This window comes from Myxine glutinosa, chromosome 12 (assembly GCF_964187855.1).
Source record: "Myxine glutinosa chromosome 12, kmMyxGlut1.1, whole genome shotgun sequence".
NCBI lineage: Eukaryota > Metazoa > Chordata > Myxini > Myxiniformes > Myxinidae > Myxine > Myxine glutinosa.
Window position 1 is genome coordinate 103,639,243 of NC_136272.1, and position 13,834 is coordinate 103,653,076.

The window sequence follows — 13,834 nt, forward strand, 5'->3', positions numbered from 1 at the left end:
TGCTATATATAGTTTTTGGCCCAATCATTCAATGGTGAAGAATTACTTGAAATTTTTAATAAACCTTGTCATAGGGTTCTTCGTCACATAGTTATGTTAAGTTGGTAAAAAGGGTCACCTAAAAACCACCTTTAGAGGCCATTTCTCCCCCGCAAAGCGGGGGTTGGCCTTTTTCGGGCACCGTGGTTGTTGTTGTTTTTGTTGGTCCCCTTTTTGAAGCAATGTTTTATGGCCGGATGCCCTTCCTGCCGCCAACCCTTTTACGACAAGCAGGGAATTACCAGTGAACTGGTACTCAATTTGCCGACCTCGGAAGGTATGACAGGCTGAGTCACCCCCCCTGGCGTTAATTCAGCGATCGACCGGGATTCGAACCCAGGATCCTAGGACCCTAAACTGGCACCCTAGCCACTAGCCCAACACCAGGCTCTAGCCCATCACCGAGCTATGGTAAATTTCCAATTGGTTAAAAGTGACATAGCCAGGATAAATTGGTTAAATCACCTAGCTATGGTAAATTTCTTATTGCTTAAAAGTGACATAGCCAGGGAAATTGGTTGACATAGCCGCCAGGGTAAATTGGTTAAATCACCTAGCTAAGGTAAATTTCGAATTGGCTAAAAGTGACACAGCCAGGGAAATTGGTTAAAAGTGACACCAGGTAAAAAGGGTCACCTAGTTATGCTAAATTGGTTAAATCACTGAGCCATAGTAAATTGGTTTAAAGTCGCCTAGCCATGGAAATTGGTTAAAAGTGACATAGCCAGGGTAAATTGGTTAAATCACCTCGCTGTGGAAAATTTCGAATTGGTTAAAAGTGACACAGTCAGCGAAATTGGTTAAATCACCTAGCTATGGTAAATTTCCAATTGGTTAAAAGTTACATAGCCAGGGAAATTGGTTAAAAGTGACATAGCCAGCATAGGTTGGTTAAATCACTGAGCGATGGTAAATTTCTAATTGCTTAAAAGTGACATAGCCAAGGAAATTGGTTAAATCACCTAGCTATGGTAAGATTCCAATTGGTTTAAAGTTACATAGCCAGGGAAATTGGTTAAAAGTGACATAGCCAGGATAGATTGGTTAAATCACCGAGCTATGGTAAATTTATATTTGCTTAAAAGTGACATAGCCAGGGAAATTGGTTAAAAGTGACATAGCCAAGGAAATTGGTTAAATCACCAAGCTATGGTAAATTTCCAATTGGTTAAAAGTGACATAGCCAGGGAAATTGGTTAAATCACCTAGCTATGGTAAGTTTCCATTTGGTTTAAAGTTGCATAGCCAGGGAAATTGGTTAAAAGTGACATAGCCAGGATAGATTGGTTAAATCACCTAGCTATGGTAAATTACCAATTGGTTAAAAGTGACATAGCCAGGATAGATTGGTTAAATCACCGAGCTATGGTAAATTTCTTATTGCTTAAAAGTGACATAGCCAGGGAAATTGGTTGACAAAGCCGCCAGGGTAAATTGGTTAAATCACCTAGCTAAGGTAAATTTCGAATTGGCTAAAAGTGACACAGCCAGGGAAATTGGTTAAAAGTGACATACCCACCAGGGTAAATTGGTTAAACCACCTTGCCATGGTAAATCTCTAATTGGTTAAAAGTAGCATAGCCAGGGAAATTGGTTAAGTCACCTAGCTATGGTAAATCTCTAATTGGTTAAAAGTAGCATAGCCAGGGAAATTGGTTAAATCACCTTGCTATGGTAAATTTCTAATTGGTTAAAAGTGACATCGCCTGGGAAATTGGTTAAATCACCTAGCTATGGTAAATTACCAATTGGTTAAAAATGATATAGCCAGGGTATTTGGTTAAAAGTGACATAGCCAGGGTATTTGGTTAAAAGTGACATAGCCAGGGTATTTGGTTAAAAGTGACATATCCAGGATAAATTGATTAAATCACCTAGCTATGGTAAATTTATAATTGCTAAAAACTGACATAGCCAAGGAAATTGGTTAAAAGTGACATAGCCAAGGAAATTGGTTAAAAGTAGCATAGCCAGGGAAATTGGTTAAATCACCTAGCTATGGTAAATTTATAATTGCTTAAAAGTGACATAGTGAAGGAAATTGGTTAAAAGTGACATAGCCGCCAGGGTAAATTGGTTAAATCACCTAACTATGGTAAATTTCCAATTGGTTAAAAGTGACCTAGCCAGGATAAATTGGTTAAATCACCCAGCTGTGGTAAATTCCTAATTGCTTAAAAGTGACATAGCCAAGGAAATTGGTTAAAAGTGACATAGCCAAGGAAATTGGTTAAAAGTAGCATAGCCAGGGAAATTGGTGAAATCACCTCGCTATGGTAAATTTCTAATTGGTTTTTTTTTTTTTTTTTTTTTTTTTTTTTTTTGTATACAAGGTCGAGGCTCGTGAAAGAGCGAACATTAATCACACAGAAAGACAAACCGACACATAAAACATATAACATCGGGAGCGGTAGACAAGATGGGGAGAGAGGGGGAAGGACACAAACACAACATTTGAGAGCAGGGACCGAGAGACATGGAGACATCGAGAGATCTGAGAGAGGGCGAGGGCTTTGGGGGGGGGGGGGGGGCATGGGAAGGGGGCGGTGGGAGAGGTATAAAACATATGGACACTGCCAGGACTTCCAGGAAAGAAGTTGGAATTTCAAACAAGGTGGATCTGGGGTGAATTAGCGGGGGTAGAAAAGATCAAGGTTTTGGATGGGGGAAGATAAGAGATGGTGGTGAACAGCTGTTTTAAAGACCTGGAGGGAGGAGTGGGATTGAAGGGAGTGAGGGAGTTTGTTCCAGAGGCGGGAGAAAAGAGGAATGAAAGAGTGAAGGTGAGCAGAGAGCCGAGATTTCGGCAGTTTAACCATCAGGGGGTTGCTGGCAGATCTTGTGCGACCTGTAGGAATATTTGGGGGACAGAGCACAGAGAGAGCTGGGGGTGCAAGGCCGGAGAGGAGTCGGTAGAAGACAGAAAGACCACCTACCTGCCTGTGGTGAGTGAGTGAAAGGCCCTCAGAGATAGCTTCATTGCGGGAGATTCCAATAATTCTGAAAGCTTTGGTTTCAACAGCGTGAAGCCGAGCTAGGTGTGAGGCAGGAGCACCGGCCCATAGGGGAGAACAGTATTCCATTGAGCTGCGGATGAAAGCCTTGTATGTGGTGAGGAGCTCAGGTGTGCCGAGGAAGGACTTCGCACGACGGAGGATGCCCAGTCGGCGACTGGCTTTGGAGGCCAGCTTGGAAATGTGGTTTTCCCAAGAAAGATCATGGCAGATAGTGAGACCCAAAATCTTGAGCGACAGAACTTCTTGGAGAGGATTGTTGAGAAAGTAGATGGGAGGGTTGTCCAGTCGATCTTTTCGGAGAGACATAGTAAGAGTGTGAGATTTGTCAGGATTGAAAGACATGTTCCACTTGTTTGACCAGTCTGTGATTTTGTCCAGGTCTTCAGAGAGTGAGGAGGCAGCAGACTGCCGATCTGAGGGAAGAGGAATGGAGCGGCAGAGAGTGGAGTCATCAGCAAAGAGATAGAGGATTTTCGAGAGAGTCAGAGAGATCATTGATGAAGACCAGAAAAAGCACGGGGCCCAGAACACTGCCTTGGGGAACTCCAGCCTGAACAGGAAGAGGAGATGAGAGAAACCCATTCAGGGCCACACGTTGACGACGACTAGAGAGGAAGTCCGCCAGCCATGCGTGGAGATTTCCATGGATACCAAAGGAGGAGAGTTTGGTGAGCAGAGCGGGGTGCCAGACCGTGTCGAAGGCACGTGATATGTCGAGGGAGACAGCTCTAATTTCCTGTTTGGCATTGAGGACCTCCATCCATTGTTGAGACAGCAGAAGCAGCATGTCCAGAGTAGAGTGACCTGGTCTGAAACCAAATTGATGATCAGAGATCAAGCCATTGGAGAAGAGGAAAGATTTCATATCCGAAGCAATGATGGATTCCATGACTTTGCTGATAATTGGGAGAAGGCTGATTGGTCTGTAGTTGCTAGGATCTGTTTTTGCACCTTTTTTGTGCAAAGCGGTTAAAAGTGACATCGCCTGGGAAATTGGTTAAATCACCTAGCTATGGTAAATTACCAAATGGTTAAAAGTGACAGCCAGGGTATATGGTTAAAAGTGACATAGCCAGGGTATTTGGTTAAAAGTGACAGAGCCAGGGTAATTGGTTAAAAGTGACATAGCCAGGATAAATTGGTTAAATCACCTAGCTGTGGTAAATTTATAATTGTTAAAAACTGACATAGCCAAGGAAATTGGTTAAAAGTGACATAGCCAAGGAAATTGGTTAAAAGTAGCATAGCCAGGGAAATTGGTTAAATCACCTAGCTATGGTAAATTTATAATTGCTTAAAAGTGACATAGCGAAGGAAATTGGTTAAAAGTGACAAAGCCGCCAGGGTAAATTGGTTAAATCACCTAACTATGGTAAATTTCCAATTGGTTAAAAGTGACCTAGCCAGGATAAATTGGTTAAATCACCCAGCTATGGTAAATTCCTAATTGCTTAAAAGTGACATAGCCAAGGAAATTGGTTAAAAGTGACATAGCCAAGGAAATTGGTTAAAAGTAGCATAGCCAGGGAAATTGGTTAAATCACCTCGCTATGGTAAATTTCTAATTGGTTAAAAGTGACATCGCCTGGGAAATTGGTTAAATCACCTAGCTATGGTAAATTACCAATTTTTTTTTTTTTGTTTGTTTTGTATACAAGATCGAGGCTCATGAAAGAGCGAACATTAATCACACAGAAAGACAAACCGACACATAAAACATATAACACCGGGAGCGGTAGACAAGATGGGGAGAGAGGGGGAAGGACACAAACACAACATTTGAGAGCAGGGACCGAGAGACATGGAGACATCGAGAGATCTGAGAGAGGGCGAGAGCTTTGGGGGGGGGGGGGCATGGGAAGGGGGCGGTGGGAGAGATATAAAACATATGGACACTGCCAGGACTTCCAGGAAAGAAGTTGGAATTTCAAACAAGGTGGATCTGGGGTGAATTAGCGGGGGTAGAAAAGATCAAGGTTTTGGATGGGGGAAGATAAGAGATGGTGGTGAACAGCTGTTTTAAAGACCTGGAGGGAGGAGTGGGATTGAAGGGAGTGAGGGAGTTTGTTCCAGAGGCGGGAGAAAAGAGGAATGAAAGAGTGAAGGTGAGCAGAGAGCCGAGATTTCGGCAGTTTAACCATCAGAGGGTTGCTGGCAGATCTTGTGCGACCTGTAGGAATATTTGGGGGACAGAGCACAGAGAGAGCTGGGGGTGCAAGGCCGGAGAGGAGTCGGTAGAAGACAGAAAGACCACCTACCTGCCTGCGGTGAGTGAGTGAAAGGCCCTCAGAGATAACTTCATCGCGGGAGATTCCAATAATTCTGAAAGCTTTGGTTTCAACAGCGTGAAGCCGAGCTAGGTGTGAGGCAGGAGCACCGGCCCATAGGGGAGAACAGTATTCCATTGAGCTGCGGATGAAAGCCTTGTATGTGGTGAGGAGCTCAGGTGTGCCGAGGAAGGACTTCGCACGACGGAGGATGCCCAGTCGGCGACTGGCTTTGGAGGCCAGCTTGGAAATGTGGTTTTCCCAAGAAAGATCATGGCAGATAGTGAGACCCAAAATCTTGAGCGACAGAACTTCTTGGAGAGGATTGTTGAGAAAGTAGATGGGAGGGTTGTCCAGTCGATCTTTTCGGAGAGACATAGTAAGAGTGTGAGATTTGTCAGGATTGAAAGACATGTTCCACTTGTTTGACCAGTCTGTGATTTTGTCCAGGTCTTCAGAGAGTGAGGAGGCACCAATTATTGGAGGCACCAATTGGTTAAAAGTGACATAGCCAGGGTATTTGGTTAAAAGTGACATAGCCAGGATATTTGGTTAAAAGTGACATAGCCAGTGTAATTGGTTAAAAGTGACATAGCCAGGATAAATTGGTTAAATCACCTAGCTATGGTAAATTTATAATTGCTTAAAACTGACATAGCCAGGAAATTGGTTAAAAGTGACATAGCCAAGGAAATTGGTTAAAAGTAGCATAGCCAGGGAAATTGGTTAAATCACCTAGCTGTGGTAAATTTAGAATTGCTTAAAAGTGACATAGCGAAGGAAATTGGTTAAAAGTGACATAGCCGCCAGGGTAAATTGGTTAAATCACCTAACTATAGTAAATTTCCAATTGGTTAAAAGTGACCTAGCCAGGATAAATTGGTTAAATCACCCAGCTATGGTAAATTCCGAATTGCTTAAAAGTGACATAGCCAGGATAAATTGGTTAAATCACCTAGCTATGGTAAATTTATAATTGCTTAAAAGTGACATAGCCAAGGAAATTGGTTAAAAGTAGCATAGCCAGGGAAATTGGTTAAATCACCTAACTATGGTAAATTTCCAATTGGTTAAAAGTGACCTAGCCAGGGTAAATTGGTTAAATCACCTAACTATGGTAAATTTCCAATTGGTTAAAAGTGACCTAGCCAGGATAAATTGGTTAAATCACCCAGCTGTGGTAAATTCCTAATTGCTTAAAAGTGACATAGCCAAGGAAATTGGTTAAAAGTAGCATAGCCAGGGAAATTGGTTAAATCACCTAACTATGGTAAATTTCCAATTGGTTAAAAGTGACCTAGCCAGGATAAATTGGTTAAATCACCTAGCTATGGTAAATTTCTAATTGCTTAAAAGTGACGTAGCCAAGGAAATTGGTTAAAAGTAGCATAGCCAGGGAAATTGGTTAAATCAACAAGCTATGGTAAATTTATAATTGCTTAAAAGTGACATAGCCAAGGAGATTGGTTAAAAGTGAATTGGTTAAAAGCAAGCATTAAAATCACCTAGCGATGGTAAATTACCAATTGGTTAAAAGTGACATAGCCAAGGAAATTGGTTAAATCACCTAGCTATGGCAAATTACCAATTGGTTAAAAGTGACATAGCCAGGGTATTTGGTTAAAAGTGACATAGCCAGGGTAATTGGTTAAAAGTGACATAGCCAGGATAAATTGGTTAAATCACCTAGCTATGGTAAATTTATAATTGCTTAAAAGTGACATAGCCAAGGAAATTGGTTAAAAGTGACATAGCCAAGGAAATTGGTTCAAAGTAGCATAGCCAGGGAAATTGGTTAAATCACCAAGCTATGGTAAATTTATAATTGCCTAAAAGTGACATAGCGAAGGAAATTGGTTAAAAGTGACATAGCCAAGGAAATTGGTTAAAAGTAGCATAGCCAGGGAAATTGGTTAAATCACCAAGCTATGGTAAATTTATAATTGCCTAAAAGTGACAAAGCGAAGGAAATTGGTTAAAAGTGACATAGCCGCCAGGGTAAATTGGTTAAATCACCTAACTATGGTAAATTTCCAATTGGTTAAAAGTGACCTCGCCAGGATAAATTGGTTAAATCATCCAGCTATGGTAAATTTATAATTGCTTAAAAGTGACATAGCCAAGGAAATTGGTTAAAAGTGACATAGCCAAGGCAATTGGTTAAAAGTAGCATAGCCAGGGAAATTGGTTAAATCACCTCGCTATGGTAAATTTCTAATTGGTTAAAAGTGACATAGCGAAGGAAATTGGTTAAAAGTGACATAGCCGCCAGGGTAAATTGGTTAAATCACCTAACTATGGTAAATTTCCAATTGGTTAAAAGTGACCTAGCCAGGATAAATTGGTTAAATCACCTAGCTATGGTAAATTTACAATTGCTTAAAAGTGACATAGCCAAGGAAATTGGTTAAAAGTGACATAGCCAAGGCAATTGGTTAAAAGTAGCATAGCCAGGGAAATTGGTTAAATCACCTAGCTATGGTCAATTTACAATTGCTTAAAAGTGACATAGCCAAGGAAATTGGTTAAAAGTGACATAGCCAAGGCAATTGGTTAAAAGTAGCATAGCCAAGGAAATTGGTTAAATCATCCAGCTATGGTAAATTTATAATTCCTTAAAAGTGACATAGCCAAGGAAATTGGTTAAAAGTGACATAGCCAAGGCAATTGGTTAAAAGTGACATAGCCAAGGAAATTGGTTAAAAGTGAGATAGCCAGGATAAATTGGTTAAATCACCTCGCTATGGTAAATTTCGAATTGCTTAAAAGTGACATAGCCAAGGAAATTGCTTAAAAGTGACATAGCCAGGGAAATTGGTTAAAAGTGACACAGCCAAGGAAATTGGTTAAAAGTGACATAGCCAGGGAAATTGGTTAAAAGTGACATAGTCAGGGTAATTGGTTAAAAGTGACATAGCCAGGGAAATTGGTTAAAAGTGACATAGTCAGGGTAATTTGACAGCAGAATGAATGAGCAGGAAATGAAACACGAATCACTGTTCGAGGCGAGAACCAGCGACCAGGTAGGTATACAGCACGTGATTCCTGAATAGCGGTTTCTCACATTCTCCACCGGACAGACAATGTCCAACAAACAAATCACCTTTCTTTCAGAACGGTAAAATACAACTGTTGATAGGTAGGTGGTGTGAAGCTTGCGCTCATACACAAACCTTTCCAGTGTGTTTGTACAAATGCGCGTCGAGCAACTTCTTTGACGTGAAACATGCCGAGCAGTTTTCAAAGGAACAGATAAATATATTCGCCCCTTGGGGCACTTGCCCAGTTTCCTCTAGCTCCATTAATTAAAATCATCAAACTTTAGGAAATCGAAACCCACAGTCGTAAAACACGTGCCTTGAAAACATAACCCACGTTCGCGAATCCTGACCGACACTTTCACCACAGTGACGTCGAATCGTCGATAGTCCAGGTGTCGTTGCGGCACGAACTGGACTTGACAGAACGAAAACTACGACTAGATTTTCGTCACGCTACGTTCGCTACACGCTGAAACGGTTCGTGGTATATCACGGGCTTTTGTCACGACTTGCTCGAACGAACATAAAAAAACCCCACATAGACAAGGAGTATCAACCGCCAACTACATTACCATGGCCCATATGAATTGCTTTATATAATCCTGTTTATAACATTACAAAGCTACGGATTAAATCAAAACCGTTTATCTCTTTTTCAGCACATCAATAAAATCGAATAAGGGAAACACTAGTACGAAGATCATCCAGCGATATTGGTGAATCTATGGCCGATAAACACTTTAATCTAAATGGCCCCAATTATTCCCATTCTGTTGTGGGATCGACGCCCGGGTGGCGTTTTTTAGTCCAAATTCTTTCACGAACCGGCTGGTCAGGCTTGACGTTCGATTGACGGTGATCGCCTCGTCCAAAGACATCTTTTCTTTATCGTGTGGCGGACACATTGTCAGTGGGCAATAAATCCGCGCACCAGTGGGTGGCGCGAGCGCCCGGGCGTGGAAGCGCAGCTTGGGCCACGCACGCCCGGAGCAAAGGCGTCACGAGGCGCAGGGTGGAACTGAGATACATGCCCCGCCTTACGGCCGACCGGCCACGCCCGGGGGCAAGGCGTGGCCTCGGGACATATATGCGGGCTCGATGGTCGAGCCCGCCCAGTGCTTACGTGCGAGCTGTTAATAAAGTGTTTCAGTTTGTACAACGCATTGTGGCCTACCTTCTTGGCAAACGAATTGTGTGTGCACAGCACCACACTGGTGACCCCGACTGGTTCAGCCGTAGCTGACCCCTGAACGCGCCATGGCTACCAACGCTGTCGCCGTCAAACTCTCGGAGTTCTGGGAAGCGCAAGCCGACGTTTGGTTTGTGCAGGCCGAAGCTCAATTCCAGCTCCGGGGCATCACGGCGGACGACACTATGTACTACCACGTGGTCGCCGCCCTCGGGCCCGGCAATGCCGCCCACGTCGTGTCCATCCTTCGGCGCCCGCCGGGCACCCACAAGTACGCGGTGCTCAAACGTTTTCTCCTCGCCACGTTCGGGCTCATGGAGGCCGAACGCACCGAATACCTCCTGGACCTTCCCGCCCTCGGCGACACACGACCGTCCGTTCGGATGGATTTTATGTTGTCCCTGCTTGGAGACCAGCGCCCGGATTTCCTTTTCCGCGCGCTTTTCCTCCGCCAGCTACCTGCGCAGGTGCGGCTCGCGCTGGCCGGTTCGAACTTAACGGAACCCCGCGTCCTGGCTGGAGAGGCGGACAAATTTTTCGCGGCCTGCGACACGCGGTCGGTGTACGGTGCTGCCGTAGTGGATCCTGGTGCGGAGGCTACAGCACCCCCTGATTCCCTCGTGGCCGCTGCTACGCCCCGCCCACCACTGCCGCCACCACCACCGCCGGCACGGCCGCCGCGGCAGCCACCACCGCAAACCTGGTGCTACTATCATGCCAGGTTCGGCCGCAAGGCTAGAGCGTACCGCCCGCCGTGTTCTTTCGAAGGGTCGGGAAACGACCGGGCCGGCGCTAACTCGTGGCCATGAGCGTCAGCCATTCTGGCAGCCTCCTGTTCATCACAGACACCTCGTCTGGTCGTCGTTTTCTGTGCGACACGGGAGCGCAGGTAAGCGTCCTCCCTGCCTCCGCGTCCGACAAGCAAGCCGCGGGCCGGGGCCCCGCCTTGCTCGCTGCCAACGGAACACCCATCCGCACATTCGGGAAGCGTTGCCTCTCGCTGCGTTTCGGAGGGCAGCGCTTCAAATGGTCCTTCATCACCGCCAGCGTGCCAATGGCCCTGCTCGGTGCGGACTTCCTTTGTGCGAATGGGCTGTTGGTGGACGTTAAGCATCGACGCCTCGTCCAGGCCGAAACCTTCAGCTCGCTCGCTTGTTCGCTGAGCGGCTCGTTGAGCAGCTAGCTGAGTGGCTCACCGAGCGGCTTACCAAGCGGCTTGCTGAGCGGTTCCGTCCCGGCGAAGTTAGTCTGTATGCTTCCGGCAGCGAACGAGTTTACCAGCCTCCTCGCCAGTTTCCCGGCACTCACGCGGCCCACCTTTTCAGTGGTGGCCGTCAAACACGGGGTGGAGCACCATATCCCCACCGTCGGACCACCGGTCTATGCCCGGGCGCGCCGCCTCGACCCCACGAAGCTCGCCGTGGCGAAAGCGGAGTTCGCCACGCTGGAGCGGCTGGGCATCGTACGGCGCTCCAACAGTGCATGGGCCTCTCCTCTGCACATTGTGCCCCAGCCCGGCGGCGGATGGCGGCCGTGCGGTGACTACCGCCGGCTCAACGATGCCACCACCCCCGACCGCTACCCGGTCCCGGATATTCAGGACGTTTCCGCCCGGTTGGCGAAAACAACCATCTTCTCCAAGGTGGACCTCATCCGGGGCTACCACCAGGTCCCCGTACAACTGGACGATGTACCGAAGACGGCCATCATCACACCTTTCGGCCTCTTCGAGTTCTTGCGGATGCCTTTTGGGTGGAAATATGCGGCCCAGGCGTTCCAGCGGCTCATGGACAGCGTCTTGCGCGACTTGTCCTTCATCTACATCTACCTGGACGACATCCTAGTCGTGAGCGCATCCCAGGAGGAGCACCTGCTCCATCTCCGCACGCTCTTCGAACGCCTGGGCCAGCATGGCCTGATAATCAACCCCGCGAAGTGCCGTTTCGGTGTCACCGCCATCGACTTCTTGGGGCACCGCATCACCAGGCACGGGGCCATCCCTTTACCGGCCAAGGTGGAGGCGGTCAGGAGTTTCCCGCGCCCCCGCACGATCAAGGGGCTCCAGGAATTCTTGGGCATGGTGAATTTTTATCACCGCTTCGTGCCCCACGTCGCCCAGCTCCTGCGCCCCCAGCACGAGGCCCTCCGGGGGAAGCCGGGCAAAGGTGACATCGCCTGGACGGAGCCGATGGCCGTGGCGTTTGCGGGCGCAAAGCTGGCCTTGGCCAACGCCACCATGCTGGCGCACCCGGCGCCCGATGCACCAATCGCCCTCACCACCGACGTGTCGGACTACGCGGTGGGCGCGGTGCACGAGCAGTGGGTGAGTGGTGCTTGGCAGCTGCTGGCGTTTTTTAGCCGGCAGCTCCGCCCGCACGAACGCCGGTACAGCACCTTCGACCGCGAGCTGCTCGGGCTCCACTTGGCGGTCCGACACTTCCGCCATCTTCTCGAGGGCCGCCCGTTCACGGCCTTCGTCGATCACAAGCCCCTTGTTTTCGCGATGGCCAAGGTCGCCGAGCCATGGTCGGCCCGGCAGCAACCTCACCTCTCTGCCGTGTCCGAGTACACGACGGACATCCGTCACGTCGCGGGTAAGGACAACCCGGTGGCGGATTGCCTTTCCCGGTCCGTCGCACACGCGGTCCACCTCGGGATCGACTATGCCCGGATGGCGGCGGACCAGACCGCCGACCCCGACTTCCAGGCCTTGCGGACCGCTGTCACGGGCCTCCGCATCACCGAGGTGCCGTTCGACGTCACGGGTACTGCCCTCTTGTGCGACGTCTCCCCCATCGTGCCCGCCGGCCTTGCCCCATCGTGCCCGCTGGCTGGCAGCGCCCGGTTTTTGACGCCATCCATGGCCTGTCCCACCCGGGCACGAAGGCCTCCCAGAAGCTCATCGCGGCGAAGTTCGTCTGGCATGGCCTCAGGAAGAACGTCCGCGACTGGGCCAGGACGTGCCTTGCGTGCCAGCGTGCAAAAGTCCACCGCCACACCCAAGCCCCGTTGGCCCCGTTTACGGTGCCCGAACGTCGGTTCGACCACATCCACGTTGACTTGGTGGGACCTCTGCCCCCCTCGCAGGGTTTCACCCACCTCCTCACCATGGTGGACCGCACCACCCGGTGGCCGGAGGCCATGCCATTGGCGGCGACGGCTGCGGCTGACGTCACGCAAGCCTTCATCGCCACGTGGGTTGCCCGGTTCGACGCCCCCTCGGACATCTCGTCCGACCGCGGCCCCCAGTTCACCTCGGAGCTCTGGGAAGCAGTGGCGCAAGGGCTCGGCGTCAAGCTGCACCGCACCACGGCCTACCACCCCCAGGCCAATGGCCTGTGCGAGCGCTTCCATCGCTCAATGAAGGCCGTGCTCCGGGCCAGCCTCTGCGACGGCAGCTGGGCCGACAGGCTCCCCTGGGTCCTGCTGGGCCTCAGGACGGCGCCCAAGGTCGACCTGCGCGCGTCCTCGGCGGAGCTGTTCTTCGGACAACCACTGCGGGTACCGGGCGAATTTATCCCTGACTCCACGGCCTCTTGGTCCGTGGTGCAACAGCGCTCCGCCCTTCAGGAGACCGCCAGGAAGTTCGCCCCGATGCCGACGGCACACCACGGTTGCCCGTCCTCCCACGTCGCCCCGGAGCTTCGCACGGCGGAGTACGTTTTTGTCCGGCACGATGCCCACCAGGCACCGCTGCCGCCCCCGTACGACGGGCCCTTCCGCGTGCTGGAGACCGGGGACAAGCATTTAATCGTGGACATCGGCGGTTCTCCAGATCGTATTTCCGTGGACCGCCTCAAGCCGGCCCACCTCGACCTGGACCACCCCCCGCAAGCAGCTCTGCCTCCGCGTCGAGGCCGCCCCCCGGCGGGCAGACCCCCGGCACCCCCCAGCCCCGCTACCCCCCATCCCTGCACGCATCGCCAGAGGGCGTTTCGGCCGGGGCATCCGGCTTCCCCGCAAGCTCACCCTTCAGGTGCGTGGGAATTCTGTGGGGGGCGCGTGTGGCGGACACATTGTCAGTGGGCAATAATTCCGCGCACCAGTGGGTGGCGCGAGCGTCCGGTGGAAGCGCAGCTCGGGCCACGCCCGGAGCAAAGGCGTCACGAGGCGCAGAGTGGAACTGAGATACATGCCCCGCCTTTCGGCCGACCGGCCACGCCCAGGGGCAAGGCGTCGCCTCGGGACATATATATATGCGGGCTCGATAGTCGAGCCCGCCCAGTGTTTACGTGCGAGCTGTTAATAAAGTGTTTCAGTTTGTACAACGCGTTGTGGCCT

The 13,834-nt window shown here is 49.4% G+C and overlaps 1 protein-coding gene across 1 annotated transcript in view; it reads right to left on the bottom strand.

The window, feature by feature from the left end:
- GTF3A (general transcription factor IIIA) overlaps nucleotides 1-8,934 on the bottom strand; it is a 47,198-nt gene extending 38,264 nt beyond the window's left edge. Inside the window, exon 1 of the mRNA XM_068099247.2 lies at nucleotides 8,497-8,934. Coding sequence (XP_067955348.1) covers nucleotides 8,497-8,625 — 129 coding nt within the window. The 5' untranslated portion in view covers nucleotides 8,626-8,934. The remainder of the gene's footprint in view (nucleotides 1-8,496) is intronic.
- Nucleotides 8,935-13,834: the final 4,900 nt, after the last annotated feature.